This window comes from Herpailurus yagouaroundi, unplaced genomic scaffold (assembly GCF_014898765.1).
Source record: "Herpailurus yagouaroundi ecotype Mexico unplaced genomic scaffold, PumYag 29, whole genome shotgun sequence".
Classification (NCBI taxonomy): domain Eukaryota; kingdom Metazoa; phylum Chordata; class Mammalia; order Carnivora; family Felidae; genus Herpailurus; species Herpailurus yagouaroundi.
In genome coordinates this window covers 103,761,904-103,781,644 of record NW_024412377.1, presented here as the reverse complement: position 1 = coordinate 103,781,644, position 19,741 = coordinate 103,761,904, and the positions used below count along the sequence as shown (strand labels likewise).

General features: G+C 39.3%; 1 protein-coding gene and 1 long non-coding RNA gene across 3 annotated transcripts in view; one reads left to right on the top strand and one right to left on the bottom strand.

Annotated features, from left to right (window-relative positions):
* SMN2 (survival of motor neuron 2, centromeric) overlaps nt 1-8,002 on the bottom strand; it is a 46,102-nt gene extending 38,100 nt beyond the window's left edge. For both annotated transcript variants that reach the window (XM_040451310.1, XM_040451318.1), the window contains exon 1: nt 7,876-8,002. In XM_040451310.1, the coding sequence (XP_040307244.1) occupies nt 7,876-7,947 (72 nt within the window). In that variant the 5' untranslated portion in view covers nt 7,948-8,002. The remainder of the gene's footprint in view (nt 1-7,875) is intronic.
* LOC121014771 (uncharacterized) lies at nt 1,781-19,205 on the top strand. The gene is made up of 2 exons (XR_005783413.1): nt 1,781-1,839; nt 19,138-19,205. It is a non-coding gene; the product is annotated as an uncharacterized LOC121014771 (long non-coding RNA).
* The last annotated feature ends 536 nt before the right edge of the window (nt 19,206-19,741 follow it).

The window sequence follows — 19,741 nt, the reverse complement described above, 5'->3', positions numbered from 1 at the left end:
TATGACTTCACTCATATGAGGACTTTAACAGATAAAACAGGTGAACATAAGGGAAGGGAAACAAACATATAAAAACAGGGAGGTGGACAAAACATAAGAGACTCATAAATACGGAGAACAAACTGAGGGTTACTGGAGGGGTTGTGGGAGGGGGGATGGGCTAAATGGGTAAGGGGCACTAAGGAATCTACTCCTGAAATCATTGTTTCACTATATGCTAACTAATTTGGATGTAAATTTTAAAAAATAAAAAATTAAATTAAAAAAAAAAAGATGAGCATTTCAAAATTAACAAGGATGTGGAAAAAGTGGAACCGTCATACACTGCTAGTCAAAATATAAAATGGTTCAACCACTTTGAAGAAGAGTTTGGCACTTTTTTTTTTAAGGTCTGACTGGATTTATTCAATGGGTAGCATCCCACTTAACAAATAGAAGGGTGCTCCCAAGGCAGTTTTTTTTTTTTTTTAAATGTAGGCTCCATACCCAATGTGGGGTTTAAACTCACCACCCAGAGATCAAGAATCTCATGCTCTACCGACGGAGCCAGTCAGGCACCCCCCAAGGCAGCTTCTTAAAAAGTTAAAACACACCTACTCCATGAGCAGACTTCCAACAGAAATGAAAACTTATGTCCACACAGTCTTCTCCACTAATATTCACAGCAGCTCTATTATTAACTGTCCCCAAATGAAAACAATCGATGGCACAAAAACAGACACATAGACCAATGGAATAGAATAGAAATCCCAGAACTAGACCCACAAACGTATGGCCAACTCATCTTTGACAAAGCAGGAAAGAACATCCAATGGAAAAAAGACAGTCTCTTTAACAAATGGTGCTGGGAGAACTGGACAGCAACATGCAGAAGATTGAAACTAGACCGCTTTCTCACACCATTCACAAAAATAAACTCAAAATGGTTAAAGGACCTGAATGTGAGACGGGAAACCATCAAAACCCTAGAGGAGAAAACAGGAAAAGACCTCTCTGACCTCAGCCGTAGCAATTTCTTACTCGACACATCCCCAAAGGCAAGGGAATTAAAAGCAAAAATGAACTACTGGGACCTTATGAAGATAAAATGCTTCTGCAGAGCAAAGGAAACAACCAACAAAACTAAAAGGCAACCAACCGGACAGGAAAAGATATTTGCAAATGACATATCGGACAAAGGGCTAGTATCCAAAATCTATAAAGAGCTCACCAAACTCCACACCCGAAAAGCAAATAATCCAGTGAAGAAATGGGCAGAAAACATGAATAGACACTTCTCTAAAGAAGACATCCAGATGGCCAACAGGCACATGAAAAGAAGCTCAACGTCGCTCCTCATCAGGGAAATACAAATCAAAACCACACTCAGATATCACCTCACGCCAGTCAGAGTAGCCAAAATAAACAAATCAGGAGACTACAGATGCTGGCGAGGATGTGGAGAAACGGGAACCCTCTTGCATTGTTGTGGGAATGCAAACTGGTGCAGCCGCTCTGGAAAACAGTGTGGAGGTTCCTCAAAAAATTAAAAATAGACCTACCCTATGACCCAGCAATAGCACTGCTAGGAATTTGCCCAAGGGATACAGGAGTGCTGATGTATAGGGGCACTTGTACCCCAATGTTCACAGCAGCACTCTCAACAATAGCCAAACGATGGAAAGAGCCTAAATGTCCATCAACTGATGAATGGATAAAGAAATTGTGGTTTATATACACAATGGAGTACTACGTGGCCATGAGAAAGAATGAAGCATGGCCCTTTGTAGCAACGTGGACAGAACTGGAGAGTGTTATGCTAAGTGAAATAAGCCATACAGAGAAAGACAGATACCATATGTTTTCACTCTTATGTGGATCCTGAGAAACTTAACAGAAGACCATGGGGGACGGGAAGGGAAAAAAAAAAAAAAAAAGAGGTTAGAATGGGAGAGAGCCAAAGAATAAGAGACTGTTAAAAACTGAGAACTGAGGGTTGATGGGGGGTGGGAGGGAGGGGAGGGTGGATGATAGGTATTGAGGAGGGCTCCTGTTGGGATGAGCACTGGGTGTTGTATGGAAACCAATTTGACGATAAATTTCATATATTGAAAAAAAAAATAAACTCTTCAGCATAAAAAAAAGAAAACAATCGAAACATTTATGAACAAGTGAATGCATAAACAAATTCTAGTATAATAATAAAATGGGATACTGCAGCAATAAAAAGGAATGAACAACTAATATATACAACAAAATGTGTGAAACTGACTATGCTGAGTAAAGGAAGGCAAACAAAAGATTTAATGTTTATAAACTTCTAGAAAATGCATACTAATCAGCGACAGAAAGTGTGATCCAGCAGTGATCGGGGAACAGCAGGTGAGAGAAAGGAGAGTAGGATTATAAAGGGGTATAAAGAAATCCAAACCAGCCCACACACTGAGATCATGTGAAGCCCTGAGAGGACAGGAAGAAACAAAACGGCTTTCAATCTCTAGCTGCTCAGTCCTGGGCTACTGTAGCTCCAATGTCTATGTGAATGCAACCACGTGAAAGATCTAAAGGACAAATGTCCAGCAAGGCCTTCACAAATTCTTGACCCACAGAAACCATGACAGATAATAAAATGATAATTACTATTTCAAGGTACTAAGTTTTGGGGAGTTTGTTAGATAACAAGAGACACTAGAACAGACCATCAGCACTGCTTTTATATAGCTGTTTCTTGGTCACCACTAGTATGCCTCATGTTCTCCTATCTTCTACAATTGTCAACTGCTGAAACTTCTGCTGAGATCTCTTGAGCCATCATTAAACCCTGCTCCCAATATCTTTAACCTCTTCTCTGAATATTCCCTTTATCTCCTTGCTTTAAAATCTAACTTTCCCCAAAGATGCCTCTTTCCTTGCAGATATCTCAAATGAAATGTCTTCTCCATATCCCTCCAATCATCATACCACAGATGGGGAAGCAATCTTACTTGCTCCTTACACCCACTTCCAGATTTTTCCTCTCTCCTTCCTTCCTAAAAACCCTCAGTTTCAAGAACCCTGTTACTAGACTCCACTGTCTGCTGTTCCTCTTTATGTAATCATCTACAGCCATCTGAGCCACGCTTCCTCACTCCCCTGAGATTTAGCGTTGTCTCCAACGCTACTCCTGCCATTCTTGGTTGTTAAAAAACCCACATAGCTGATTCTGCCAATACCCTAACCGTCCAGGTCCTTAAACTCCTCCATATTAATGATCTTGTACACCACCCAATCGCAGTTACTAGCTTCTATGGTTAACAATAACCGAACCTTTCCATAAACTCAGTTTAAAGAATCCTACTCTCCTTGGACAGAACACATGAACAGACATTTCTTGGAAGATGATAGAGGGCCAAAGATACATGAAAAGATGCTCAACGTCACTCAGCATCAGGCAAATGCAAATCAAAACAATGAGCGATCAACTGACATGTCATATTAGCTAAAACCAAAAACACAAAAGAAACAAGGGTTGGCGAAGATGTAGAAAAAAGGAATCTTCACGCACTGCTGGTGGGAATGCAAACTGGATCAGCCTCTATGGAAAACAATATGGAGACTCCTCAAAATATTAAAAACAGAACTACATCCTCACCTGCTACGAAAATAGAACCATCCTATGATCCAGTAAATTGCACTGCTGGGTATTTACGAAAGAACACAAAAACACCACCCTGAAGAGATATATACACCCCTATGTTTATTTTAAAAATCAATTTACCTTATAACTGTACTCTTTAATTCCCATCCCTTATATCCCCTATGTATGTGTGTGTATATATATATATATATATATATATATATATAAATATATACACACACACACCTTCTTTATCCATTCATCTATCAATGGATACTTGGGCTGCTTCCACAGTTGGCCTATTGTAAATAGTGCTGCTATAAACACAGGGGTCCATGTATACTTCTGAATTGGTGTTTTTGTATTCTTTTGGTAAATACTCACTAGTGCCATTGCTAGATCATAAAGTAGTTTTATTTTTAATTTTCTGAGGAACCTCCATCCTGTTTTCCACAATCTGCATTCCCACCAACAGTGCAGGAAGGTTCCTTTTTCTTCACATCCTAACACTTGTTCCTTGTATTTTTTCTTTTAGCCATTATGCCAGGTCAAGTAATATCTCATTTTTTGAAGTAAACTATGTGCCCAATGTGGGTTTTAAACTCATGACCCTAAGATCGAGTCACATGTTCTACCAAATGAGACAGCCAGGCACCCCTCATTATGGTTTTGGTTTGCATTTAACTCATGATGAGTGATGCTGAACATTTTTCATGTGTGTTAGCCACCTCTATGTCTTTGGGGAAATGTCTGTTCAGTCTTCTGCCCTTCTTTTTTCTTTTTAATTTTTTTTTAAGCTCAACATCCACCAACCTGGGGCCTGAATGGAGGACTCTGAGATCAAGAGTCATGCACTCTACTGACTGAGACAGCCAGGGGCCCCGCTTCTGCCCATTTTTAAATTGGATTTTTTGTTTTTTGGGTGTTAAGTTCTTTCAGTTCTTCACATATTTTGGATACTAACCCTTTATGGGCTATGTCATTTGCAACTATCTTATCCCTTTCAGTAGGCTATGTTTTAGTTTTGATAACCATTACCTTTGCTGTGCAGAAACTTTTCATTTTAACGGAGTCCCAGTAGTTTATTTTTGCTTTTATTTCGTCTCAGGAGCCTTATTTAGAAAAATGTTATGACCAATGTCAGAGATTTCAATGCCTGTACCCTCTTCAAGGCTTTTTATGGTTTCAATGATCATATTTAGGTCTTTAATCCATTTTGGGTTTATTTTTGTGTATGGACCAGTTTTGTACTTTTCTATGCGGCTGTCCAGTTTTCCCAACACCATTTGTTGAGATTTTTTTTAAGTTCTTTTATTTGAGAGACAGAGAGAGTATGAGCAGGGTAGGGGCAGAGAGAGAGGGAGAATCTCAAGCATGCGTTGAGCTGTGCACACAAAGAGCAACATGGGGCTCGAACCCACGAACTGTGAAATTATGACCTGAGTCGAAACGAATTGGGACACTTAACCAAATGAGCCACCCAGGCACCCCTAAGAGATTATCTTTCTCCCAATGCATACTCATCTTGCCTTTGCCAAAGATTAACTGACCATATAATTGTGGCTTTATTTTTGGGTCTTCTGTTCTATTCCACTGATCTATGCATGAATTTTTATGCCAGTACCATACTGTTTTAATTGCTACTTCTTTGTAACCTAACATGAAATCTGGACTTGTGATACCTTCAGTTTCGTTCTTGTGTTTCAAGACTGCTTTGGCTATTCGACGTCTTGCAGTTCCATAGAAATTTTAGGATCGTTTTAGTTCTGCGAAAAATACTGTTAGTATTTTCACAGGGATTTCATTAAATGTGTAGACGGCTTTGGGTAGTACAGTCATTTTAACAATATTTGTTCTTACAACCCATAGCATGGAATGTCTTTCCATTTCTTTGTCTTGAATTTGGCTGGCATTTCATTCACCTCTAAGTTTATTGCAGCATTATTTACAATAACCAAATTACGGAAGCAGCCCAAGTGTCCACTGATAGATGAATGCATAAAGATGTGGTATAGGGGCGCCTGGGTGGCGCAGTCGGTTAAGCGTCCGACTTCAGCCAGGTCACGATCTCGCGGTCCGCGGGTTCGAGCCCCGCGTCGGGCTCTGGGCTGATGGCTCAGAGCCTGGAGCCTGCTTCCCATTCTGTGTCTCCCTCTCTCTCTGCCCCTTCCCCGTTCATGCTCTGTCTCTCTCTGTCCCCAAAATAAATAAACGTTGAAAAAAAAATTAAAAAAAAAAAAAAGATGTGGTATACATACACAATGGAATATTACTCAGCCATCAAAAAAACAAAATCTTTTCACTTGCAACGATGTGGACGAAGCTAGAGAGTATAACGCTAAATGAAATAACTCGGAGAAAGACAAATACCATATGATCTCACTTATATACAGAATTTAGGAACAAAGTAAGATAAGGGAGGACACCTGGCTGGCTTAGTCAGTACAGGATGCAATTCTTGATCTCAGAGTAGTGAGTTCAAGCCCCATGCTGGGCTTGGAGCCTACTTAAAATAATATAAATTAAAATAAAATACTTTTAAAAAAAGAAAAAAGAGAGACAAACTAAGAAATAGACTTAACTATCAAAAACAAACTGATGGTTAACAAATGAGAGGGGGGCGGGGGGGGGGGGAGCACTGGTGAACTAGGTGAAGGGAATTAAGAGTAAATTTACCATGGTAAGCCCTGAGTAATGTATAGAAATTGTTGAGCCACTATGTTGTACAGCTGAAACTAGTTTAACATTGTATGTCAAGAACACTGGAATTAAAAAAAAAAAAAAACTAAAAAAAAAGAATCCTACTCTCCAACTATCACCTAACCTCTGCAACTTACTTCTTCTATCTGGATGATGACAATCATTCCACTTAACTAGAACAAAACAGCGATCTTCCACAAATTTTTAAACTTTTACTATCCTGATGTCCTCCCTTCCTTTCTTAGCCAGCTTAAATTCCATGGTCAATTACTAACATAATTACCTTGTACCCCTCCCTCCCTCCCTTATATCCACTTGGTAAAACTACAGCCCTATTATTTTCAACACTTAATTCACTGTGTGCCTGCCCTCACACACCTGAATTCAACTTAGCTGGAGAAAAACACAATCAAGCTGTCCAGTATCTTTCAAACTCATGACCAAAATCTCAAGTAAACCTGTCATGTTGCCTAACAACACTTCCACTACATTTCCCTAGTCCAATACTTCTCTACTCTCCCTACTTTCCATCCACTTTCTACTTTCTTTCTGCTCAAAACTCCAACACCTGCCTCCCCTCACTCCTAGTTGATGACCTTATTTCTTTTACTGAGAACAGCCACAATCAAAAGACAGCTTCCACAAATCTGTCCATCCACACAAGTCTGTGCCCATGTAACTGTCACATGAACTGTCAATGTTTCTAACAAAGGCCAAATCCATTTTCTCTTATCTACTCTAGAACACTGCTTCGACACTTCTCTTTTGCCCCTTGTATCATCAAGTTTTCCATCCTTATTCAATCTTTCGCACCCTACCAAAAAGCGTTGAAACGGATTTCTATCATCTAACAAAAAAACCAGTTAAGAATCCTGTTTATTTTACCCTCCCCTTCATCTATCGGCCAATTTCTCTACCTTCTATTTACAAAACTTGAAATATTTATTTACAAGTTTTGCCTTGACTTTCTCCTCTCCCCGCTCCAAACTCACTCCAATCAGATTTCACCCAAGGCTGAGCTTCTCATTTCCTTCCCTTATAAACCTATTCCACTTGCAGTCTTCTGACCTCAGTACATCTCAGGAAAAAACAATTTCATCTTTTCATGACTGCAGGTCAATCTTGGAATTATCTTTGATTTTCCCCTCTCAAACCTCCATTATCGAATCCATATGCAAAACCCGTTGCCTCTGATTTCAAATTATAACCGGAAAGCAAGTACCTTGCTTTCCATCGCTAACACCTCGATGTAAAACTGGCACATTTCAATAGTCTCCTCCTTGGTTTACCTGCTTCACCCCGGCCTGCCCCCGCACACTCCCCAATCAGAAACAATGGACAAACCAAGGCAAAATCAAGTTGAGGTAGGGAATCAGTTCTAACCCATCAGGGTGCCCAAGCCGCACGAGGAAGGAGCCTGTAGCTAAAACTCCCAAATGAGGAAAGCCGTAGAAACCTGTGGAATACCGCCCCGCAGTCAGCGAACCCGACCGGGCCAGCACAGCCGCGGAAGCCCCTAGCGGGACGCTCGGAGCGAGACCAGTGAGCCTGTCTGAAGGCGATGCCGTCCAAGATCTCACCTGGCCTGTGCCACGCCGGAAGAGCACCGAATCTTCCTGCTCGGGGACACCGATGCCTCCCCCCATCGCCATGGCGAGCCTACTGCCGGGAACACGGCGTGGGCTCCGTCTCTCTGAAAGTGACAACTTCCGCCGCTGGAGGCTTCTGGGAGCGGAAGAGTACGGTGTCCTGGAGATCGGCCACGAGGCCTGGGAGACTCCTGGTGCTTTCTGTAGGAGTCGACTTGCTCTTTCCTGTGTTCAATTCTTTGGTTTCACATTTTGCTATGTTGGTAGAGTGATTCCCACCAAGGGTTTTTTTTTTTGTTTGTTTTAAACAATATATTTTTTTAAACAATAGATTTACATAGAAAATAATGTTCATTGCAAATAACATAGAAAACATGGGTAATACAAAAAAATAAGGGGCGCCTGGTGGCTCAGGGCTTTGAGGGTATGGCTCTTGATTTCCCCTCAGGTTATGATCCAAGGGTTTTGGGATCCAACCCTGTGTTCTGCTCAGCGCTGAGCCTGGAGATTCCTTAAGATTCTCTATCACTCTGCCCCTCTCCCGTACTCCTGCAGGTACTCTCTAAAACAAACAAAAATAAGCCCAGATGTAACCAATGATGATGATATCGCCACCATTTAAAAAGTGCTTTACAGAGTTTTTTATTTTATTTTTTTAGAGAGAGCACGTGAGCTGGGGAGAGAGGCAGAGGTAGAGAGAATCTTAAGGCATCTCTATGCTCAGCGCAAGGCCAGACAAGGGGCTCAACCCCAGCACCCTGGGGTCATAACCTCAGCTGAAATCAAGAGTCCCACACTCCACCTGCTGAGTCACCCAGGCTCCTTTGTATTTTATTTTCACGACCCAATAAACGACGGGTTATTAGTCCCATTTTAAAGATAAGTAAACTTAACTTACTGTGGTACTTGTATACTATAGACTACTGTTGCATCCACACGACTCCTGAAACAGAATGCTACGGGCACCAGTGACAGTCACAACAAAGTTTATTACAATGAGAGGCAAGGCTGACCAATCGAGACCAACACTCTTGACAAGAGTGCGGCCCCGAACAGCCGGGGTACAGAGTTTTTATAACCGATCACATCGTTTTAACATCACCTGGGAACAGAACAAAGAAACAGGTTCCAGATGAGTTAAACAGTTGCCTAATGAGGTGTTTACTTTAGACTTTCTGCCTCTAAGTTGCAACCAGTGGATCTCCTTGACCCTGCCTCTGACGCTCTTTTCTTTGAACTTTGTTTCCTTAATTGGTGAAGCCTAATTTACAAGGGTATGAGGCGTAGTTTACCAGAGCAAAGCAAGGCTGTTATCTCTTAACCTTCAGTGTCAACACAAAGCTGTTATTTTTCAAGCTAAGCATTAGCCCTACACTACAATTTAACCCTTACACTACTACTCAGCAATTAAAAAATAGGAATGAGGATCTCCCGAAATGCTTAGACTTGATTTGGGGGTTGTGAGTTTCAGCCCCACAATGGGTTGTAGAGATTAATTAAAAAGAAAAATCTTTTAAGAAAAAATTAAGGATTGATATACGAGGAAAAGAAAAAAAAAAAAAAAAAGGAAACAGGCACAGAGCATTTACACAGCTGCCTGGATTCCAGGTAGCAGAGTTCATTCCTTTAGCTACTTCTCAATTTTAACATTTAAGTTAATATCCATTCTCCCAAGTCTTCTTTGGTAAATTTTCAAACTTAAAAAAAAAAAAAGGTCAAAATAAACAAAGGGGACTGCATCAAACTTTCATCCTTTGCACAATGAAGGAAACCAACACAAGGAAAAGACAACCTACACTGAATGGGTGAAGACATTCTCACATATGACCTGATAAGGGATTAATATCCAAAATCTATAAAGAACTCCTAAAACTCAATGTAAAAAAACCAAAACAGTAATCCAATAAAAAAATATGCAGAGGCCCTGCATAGACATTTTCCCAAAGAACACATGCAGATGTCAATAGGTACATGAAAAGATGCTCAGTATCACTAACCCTCAGGAAAATGCAAATCAAAACCACAATGAGCTATTACCTCACAGGTGTCAGAATGGCTATTATCAAAAAGACAAGAGAGAACAAGTGTTACTAAGGATGCAAAGAAAAGAATTCTTGTGGCCTATTGGTGGGAACATAAATTGTTGCAGACACTAGATGAGTGGTAAAGATATGTTTACACACATGCACAATGGAATATAGTCATAAAAAGAATGAAATCTTTACAACAACATGGACACATCTAGAGGATATCATGCTAGGTGAAATGAGTCCAAGAAAGACAAATTACCATACGACTTCATTTATATGTGGAAACTAAAAAACAAATGAACATAATAGATTTATAGAGAACTCGCAATTGCCACAGGATGGGGGTGGGGGGAGTATGAGGATAGATAAAGTGAAAGGGATAGAGAAGAAAAGTGGGATCAAATGTTGTCTCCTGTTTAATGATATGCTGCGGTTTTTTTTCCTGTCTTTACATGGGTCAAGCAGGTCTTTAAATCTTAGTAGGCATTTACCATTTACTCTTCCAGATTATTCATTAATATTTAGATTGCCAAATGGATTCCATGTATATATGTATTATAATTTTCTTAAAAAATATATCTACCCAAGGAAGTTTGAGGGCTCCCCTTTGGCTTCTATCAATATCAGAAACATCTATTTTTTATTAATTTTTTTTCAACGTTTTTATTTATTTTTGGGACAGAGAGAGACAGAGCATGAACGGGGGAGGGGCAGAGAGAGAGGGAGACATAGAATCGGAAACAGGCTCCAGGCTCCAAGCCATCAGCACAGAGACTGACACGGGGCTCGAACTCACGGACCGCGAGATAGTGACCTGGCTGAAGTCGGACGCTTAACCGACTGCACCACCCAGGCGCCCCAGAAACAGATCTATTTTTTAAAAAGCCACTTAGATTTTTCTCAATTATAAAAATTCTCATAATGGCATTAAAAAAATTTTTTTTATTTAACAAAATTTTTTTTTACATTTTTATTTATTTTTGAGAGACACAGAGAGACAGAGCACAGGTGGGGGAGGGGCGGGCAGAGAGCAAAGGAGACACAGAATCCGAAGCAGGTTCCAGGCTCTGAGCTGTGAGCACATAATCCAACCGAGGGTGCCTGGGTGGCTCAGTCGGTTAAGCGTCTTGACTTTGGCTCAGGTCATGATCTCACGGTTTGTGAGTCTGAGCCCCGTGTCAGGCTCTGTGCTGTCAGATTGGAGCCTACTTCGGGTTCTGTGTCTCCTTCTCTTTCTGCCCCTCCCCCACTTGTCCTCTGTCTCTCAAAAATAAAAATGTAAAAAAAAATTTTTTTTTAATGTTTAATTTTGAGAGAGAAAAGCTAAAAAAAATTTTTTTTTAACATTTATTTAATTTTGAGAGGGAGAGAGAGAGAAGCTCAGAGAGAATGGGATAGAAGGTCCAAAGTGGGCTCTGTGCTGACAACAGGCAGGCCAAAGCAGGGCTCAAACTGACCACCTGGAGAGCAATAGTCACATGGTTCCTCCGACTGGGCCAGCTGGGCACCCCCTCACAATGACATTTGATGTAGAAATTTAGACAGAACTTGCAAAGAGGTTTTTGCCTTTATATTTTTTGAGATATAACTTATATACCATAGAATTCACCATCTTAAAGCATACACTTAGTAGTTTTTAGTATATTTGGAAGGTTATATAGCTGCCACCAATTCCAGAACATTTTCATCACCTTAAAAAGAAACATTAGCAGTCACTCTCCATTCTTCCCTCCTTCCAGCTGCTCACCACTACTAATCTACTTTCTGTCTTTATGGATTTACTTGTTCTGGATATTTTATACAAATGCAATCTATGGCCCTTTGTGTCTGGACTTTTTCACTTAGCCCAAGGTTTTCAAGGAAAAATTAGCATTTTAATACATTTAGAATGGCAGGTTCTTTGTTGAAAAAAGTATTTTTACTTACCAGGATCCTCAACAAAAATGAACCTATGGCATTTTTGCTCTCAAAGAAAAGATGATCTTCTTTTATTCCTGACGGTGACATCCATAATTGAATTACTATATTTTACAAAGTTATTTCATATGATAGACAAAGCACTCAAAGCACTGTGTAGTGAACTTCCAAAGGAAAACCATTTCACCCGATTTGAAGGCACTTATTTAAACATTAAATTTAACATCAGGAACTGGAACAGTCTTTGTGTATATGGAATTTCAATACCAAAATCCTACCTTCCAGGACTCTTGGAAATTGCCCTTGAGCAAATAAAGAATTCAAATTAGTGACCAGGCTTCCAATTTGATTTTCCAATTTGAATTTCAAATGGGATAGTGCATAAACAAATGACAAGGCCAAAGCCAATTAGTTCTTTAGCGTTACATTATCAGGGTCTAGGGGCAGGAGATCATAGATGGGTCTGTGATTTTAGTACAAAATGGCTCACTGAACTGTTAAAGCAGCAGAACATTAAAAATTACAAATGATGTTTTGGAAGAATATTTGAATGATGTAATGGACAAATGGTAGTGTAATTCATAAAGGAATAGATAGAATTGGCCATCCAGTATGTGAAGGTTTGAGTCCCCACCCTCATATATCAAAATACATTCTGGGTGATTTTTATAAACTTGGGATGGGGGAGATCTTAAGATAGAAACAAGCAACCATGCAAGTACTGAAAACGTGAATACCTTTTGGGAGTCACGTGGGTAATGTAAATGAGTTAAGGAGGAATAAGCAAAAGGTGTTGTGGGTATTGTCATCAGTAAAGCGGAGCCTGTACCTCCCCACCTCCCACTCACTCCACTCAATCCCTGCCCAAAGGTATTCAAGTTCACATTAAAAAGTTTTGACAAATGGGGTGCCTGGGTGGCTCAGTTAGTTATGTGTCTGATTTTGACTCAGGCCATGATCTCTCAGTTCATTAGTTCGAGTTCATTGGGCTGTCTGCTGTGAGCATGGGACCCACTTCAGATCCTTTGCCCTCCTCTCTCTCTGCCCCTCCCTTGCTTGTGCTGTCTCTCAAAAATAAACATTAAAAAAAAAAATTTTTTTTTAAGTTTTAACATGTCAGCCAGGATAAGTCTGCTGTCAGTCTGCACCCTTACTTATAAAGAAACTACACTTATGCTAACGTAATTACAAGCAAAATAAAATGAAACTACAAACAATAGTGTGGAAAATATTTGTAACCTATTAAAAAAACTGCAGAAAAACAGACAAGAACAAACTATTCCTTGAAGAAAAAAAAAATGGCCAATAAATATGAAAATAAGCCTCAGCTCTGCCCTCAGCTGGCCTGATTTCACATCCCTAACCTGCCACTTACTAGCTGGGTAACCTTGGTGGTGATTCCTTAATTAAAATCTCAATTTCTTTATCTATAAAGATAGATATAATAGTACTCACATGTGAAAGCTAAGTAAAATAAAAAGCATAAGGCAGAGAAAATATGAGTATATCAGAAGAGAAAATCCAAATGCCCAATAAACGTGGTAAAACATTCAACCTCTGCAGTCAAGAAATTACAGGGGCACCTGGGTGGCTCAGTCCATTGAGTGTCTGACTTCGGCTCGGGTCATGATCTCGCAGTTCGTGCATTGGAGGCCCGTGTTGGGCTCTGTGCTGACAGCTCAGAGCCTGGAGCTTGCTTCAGAATCTGTGTCTCCCTCTCTCTCTGCCCCTTCCCTGTTCACACTCTCTCAAAAATCAACATGAAAAAAAAATTACCAACTAAGATACCACTTTTCCCACTCAGGATGGCCATATCAGAGATTATTATTTGATGTTATCAAGGGCATGGGAAATGGAGAGCTATTCTCTTGTGGGAAATATCTTCTTAAAATTGCAAATGCATGGCATATACCTTTGTACTAGGAATCCTACCTTTAAGAATCCATTCTTATAGGAATAAAAGAACTATTACATAGTTAAGTATGACTATATTACAGAATTGTTTTTAGTGGCAGAAGTTTACAAACATCCTCAATTTCCATGAGTAAGGAAATTACTTGATAAATTACTATACCAAGGTTAGATTTATAGGGACTGACCTGTAGGCACAGCTTAAAAAAAAAAAAAAAAAATCAAGTTACAGTAAGTTTTCCACTTTTGTTTAAAAAAAAAAAATTCCCTGTAGTGGGTTGAATGGTGGCCCCCAAAATGATATGTCCACCAGATACAGCTATTGTGATTTGACCTTATTTGGAAAAGGGTTTTGGTAATGTAACTAAGGAACTCAGGATGAGATCATCCCAAATTAGAGTGGGCCCTAAACCTAGTGACAGGCATCCTTATAATAAACAAGAAGAAACCTAAGAAAAGAAGGCTATGTGAAGAGAGACATAGGAGTTATGGTGCCACAAGCAAACCAATGCCCGGAGCTACTAGAAACTGGAAGAGGCAAAGATTTTCCCCTCAGATCTTCAGAGGGCTTATGGTCCTGCTGATACCTTGTTTTTAGACTTCTGGCCTGTAGAACTGTGAGAGAATAAATTTCTATTGTTATAAGCCACCAAGTTTGTGGTAATTTGTTATAGCAACCCTAGTAAATCCTCAATATCCGTTATAGTTATGTTTACGAATGCTTAAGCAAGCATTGAGGAAAACTAGACCACAGTTTTATGTATCTTATGTCCCAGCAAATTTTCATTCTTAATATATAATAAGTAAAAGTAAGTCATGACTACGAAAATATATATAAAAAATGTTTATGACAGAATCATTCTTAAAAACTTGAAACTAAGAGCAAACCAAATGTCCATGAAAAGTAGAGTGGATAACTAAGTTATGGTGTATTTATTTAACAGAATACTACACAGTTTCATGTTTAAGATGGAACTACTGATACATAAAAGACAAAGCATTCTCAAAGACATAATGTTGAACAAATGAAGTCCAACTCCCATGAGTACATACTGGGTGATTCCACATATGTAAAATTCAAAAACACGCAAAATAAATCTATAGTGATTGTCACAAAGCAGCCTGCTAGAAATGTCCATGTACCTTATTCTTGGTACAGTCTATGTAAAAGCCAATAAAAACAATATACTTACGATGTTCTTTAATATCATTTCACTGGGATAAATGCCCAGGATTGCAATTACTGGATTATACACTAAGGGTGTATTTAGTTTCTTACGTTACTTATTTATGGCTAAAGTTCTTTCAGTCTTTTTGTTACATTTTCCCAAATTTTTAATCATGAGCAGGCGTTGAATTTTGGGGGGTTGAAAGCTGGTGGAGATAACAGTGTATGACCATCATTTCTCACACTTCAGACATTTCCTTCCCACCTTCACCATTAACCACCTCACGTATCTGTATTTTTTAATTATTTCATCTTAGCCTTGCAACAAGATTAGTGGACTCTGCAAGTCTGCCCAGTGTCTCTTCCCTCCTTTCTGGCAACAGAATCCCACATTTCCTAGGGGGACCACCTGTTTCTCACTGGATGAAGTCTTGGTTATATCATCATCTTATGCACCTATCCTCCCCTTGCTGAGGGGTAGGCATGTAACCTAAACAAGTTCATTTGGAGGAACTCTGAATGGCATTATGACTGAAAATAATTGCCCAAATTTCAATCTGATAGCAGCGTTGTGGGGAAAAAAGCTTCTCATGGTACCTGGAGCTATCCCCACTGTTGACTTTTCCCAAGGCTTCCGTCTTCAACTTTTCCTTGGACTCTGGAATCTGTCATCCACTTAAATATTCGTTGTGGTTATTTGTAATTAATGATTCTGTTCGCAACTAAAAATTTCAATATACCATCAAATCACAGATCTGATGTGCTTCTAGGTCTTCAAGCATACCAAAACACAACTCTATGTTAAGTGTTTATTCGTAAGCCACCCTAACAGTCATCTTTAGTACAATAACTTGAACAATACCTCCTCCCCCCACCCCAAATTCCAAGTCCTTGACAAAATCCTTCATCATGCAATATATGTCTATAAAAACAAAGTATTCAATAGGATTTTGTCTTGATTACAGCCAGGTTGGTAGACTATTTCTTAGAAGCTAAAAAACTGTAAAAAACCTTTTTTCAGTAATACTGAAGGATATGTTCCTGCATGGATGCACCAGCAAGCAAAGTCATGTCAAACGGATAAAGTAGCATGAGTAGGATGTGGTATGGAAAATATTTCTATAAAAGGTCTATTAATCAAAATCAAATTCAGTTTTCAATTATCAAAATAATTCAGTTTTTCAATTCAATTCTCATTTTTTTTTTTTTTAAATAGGTCCTCGTCACCAAAGGCAAATAGGAGTTTACGTCAACAAGTTGACATGCTCTGTGCTTAGGTTGTATCATTGCTAGTACCCGACACAGATGGTAAGATGTACCAATCTCATTATCTAAATCGCCAAAGTCAATTTTATATTAGGTTTCCATGTGAAGGATATTTTCCCTTCCGTAGCTTCATGAGGTATGATTGACAGTATATTTAAGGTATACAATATGATTTGACATATACACATTGTCAGAGGACATGCTTTTTTAAGGTCAATAGTTTTCAAACAGCTTATAGGCTCAAAGCTAACAGCAGGACACATGCCTTGAATAGAAAGAAGAGCTCTTTTCATAAAGGCACAACTTGAAAATACATCAAGATTCTCACTTTATACAAGTGAGTAGACTCTTCCCATCTATGAAAACATGCAGAAAAAGAACAAAATATACTTTTTAAAAAGTGAGAAAAATGTCAGTAATCAGTATTTCCTGCAAGCTTTACTTTTCAAAAACAACCTATAGTGTGTTAAGTGGGTAACAATTTCTTACACACACAACTAACAGAAAAGGCATTCAAAAGGAGTCAAGTAGCTGATGAAACTGACCTGTTATCACCTTGGGCAGGAGTGGCTGCTACCTCTTACATTTCAGCAGGACTTAGGTAGATTGCTAACAACAATCCAGTACCTCCTATTAAGGATGATGCAAGACAGTAACTTTAACACCTAGAAGAGTGTTCCGTGGTCTTCGGAATTTAAGTTACATTTTAAAGTTGGCACTACTTTGTCTAAATTTTATCTTGCTTTTTAGCAACATACCTAAAGAATTATCTAAAGTGATTATATAAATTTACTTCACTGACTGGATGCAATTATTCATCTATATTTTTCCTTACTCTCTTCTTATTCAGGTATTAAGGGAAATACCTTGACCAGTTACCCTCTTAGGCTGTAGCCTGCTTTGGAATCTGTGTCTCCCTCTCTTTCTGCCCCTCCCCAGCTTGTGCTCTGTCTCTCTTGATCTCGGAAATAAACATGAAAAAAAAAGTTTAGCTATTTAACTTACCCTGCTTAAATATACTACAACCAAAGAAACTAAAGTGTCAATACATTAGAGCAATTAAACTTCATTTCTTCCTGTCACGTAACTTTTGTCGGCTTTGAGGAAACAGTCATGTTCAAGTAAAAAATGAAACCCTTTATCTTAACAATGAATTCATTCAAGTAAATACCAAATAATTAAGATTCAGTTTTGAAATCTTAACAATTACAACATAGAAATCTTCCTTATCCTAATATCCATGTTCTTTTACAAATTGTACTTTTCCCTAGATTTATAAGGATTAACTGATTAAGAAAATTTTACATTTTGATACTTTTTATTTTTGAGAGACAGACAGAGAGACAGAGCACACGTGGGGAGGGGGCAGAGAGAGAGAGGGAGACACAGAATCTGAAGCAGGCTCCAGGCTCTGAGGTGTCAGCACAGAGCCCAACCTGGGGCTTGAACCCAGAAACTATAAGATCATGACCTGAGCTGAAGTTGGACACTTAACTAAGCCATCCACCCAGGCACCCTCATTTTTTATTTTTACTTTTTTAATGAGACAGAGTGCAAGCAGGGGAGGGATAGAGAGAGAATCCAAAGTAGACTCTATGCTGCCAACACAGAGCCTGACACAGGGCTCAAACCCACAAACCTTAAGATCAATGACCTGAAGTTGGTCGCCCAACCAAGACACTGGTAGAGAGAGAAGGAGACAGAATCCCAAGCAGGCTCTGTGCTCGATCCTAGGAACCTGAGATCATGACTAGAGCCGAAACCAAGAGCCCCTCTTGGTGCCCCTCTAATTCCATCTCTCAGGAGAGAGCTCACTTGGGATTCTCTGTCCCTGTCTCCCAAAATAAAAAAATTTAAAAAAGACATGGATGGCAGAAAAACAGATACTCAGATCAATGGAACAGAAGAGAGAATCCAGAAATGGACCCACAAACGTATGGACAACTAATCTTTGGCAAAGGAGAAAACAATATCCACTGGAATAAAGACAGTCTCTTCAGCAAGTGGTGCTGGGAAAACTGGACAGCGACATGCAGGAAAATGAACCTGGACCACATTCCCATACCATACACAAAAATAAACTCAAAATGGATGAAAGACCTAAATGTAAGACAGGAAGTCATCAGAATCCACGACGAGAAAGCAGGCAAAAACCTCTTTGATCTTGCCCGCACCAACTTCTTACTCAACACGTCTCTAGAAGCAAGGGAAACAAAAGCAAAAATGAACTATTGGGACCTTATCAACATAAAAAGCTTCTGCAGAATGAAAGAAACAATCAGCAAAACTAAAAGGAACCGACAGAATGGGAGAAGGTATTTCCAAATGACAGATAAAGGGTTAGTATCCAAAATCTATCAAGAACTTATCCAACACGCAAAAAATAATCCAGGGAAGAAATGGGCAAAAGACATGTCTCCAAAGACATCCAGATGGCCAACAGACACATGAAAAAATGCTCAACATCACTCATCATCCAGGAAATACAAATCAAAACCACTCCAGATACCACCTCACATCTGTCAGAAGGGCTAACATTAACAACTCAGGCAACAACAGATGTTGGTGAGGATATGGAGAAAGAGGATCTCTTTTGCACTGCTGGTGGGAACGCATATTGGTACAGCCACTCTGGAAAAGAGTATGGAGCTTCCCCAAAAATTAAGAATAGAACTACCCTATGACCCAGCAATTGCACTACTAGGTATTTACCCAAGGGATACAGTATGCTGTTTCAACGGGGCACATTCACCCCAATGTTTATAGCAGCACCATCAACAATAGCCAAAGTATGTAAAGAGCCCAAATGTCCATCAACGGATAAATGGAAAAAGATGTGGTATATATACAATGGAGTATTACTCGGCAATCAAAAAGAATGAAATCTTGCCATTTGCAAATATGTGGATGGAAGTAGAGGGTATTATGCTAAGCTAAATTAGAGAAAAACAAATACCATAGGACTTCACTCCTGTGAGGACTTTAAGGCACAGAACAGACGAACCCAAAGGAAGGGAAGCAAAAATAATTTAAAAACAGGGAGGGGGACAAAACAGAAGAGACTCTTTAATATGGAGAAAAATCGGAGGGTTACTGGAAGAATTGTGGGAGGTGGGATGGTCCAAATGGGGCATTAAGCAATCTACCCCTGAAATCACTGTTGCACTATACGCTAACTTGGATGTAAATTAAAAAAAAATTAAAAATTTTTTCAAATTAAAATTGTGAAAACAAAAAGACATGGAAACTACTCATTATGGAAAAAAAAAACAAAAAACAAAAAACAAAGGATACAGCTCAGAGCCTAACAAGTGCTTTGTATTCATGAATTATCAGTATGTAGAAAATCTGGAGATAGGATTTCAGAAATCAGACCCATCAGGAATCTTTGTGGATGGGGTGTCTGGGTGGTTCAGTTGGTTAACGTCAAACTCTGGATTTTGGTTCCAGTCATGATCTCATGATTTGGGAGACTGAGCCCCTGCTTGAGATTCTCCTCTCCCTCTTCCCTTTTATTATAAAGTTGACTTTAAGACCTACATTAAGTTTATGACAAAGATTCTAG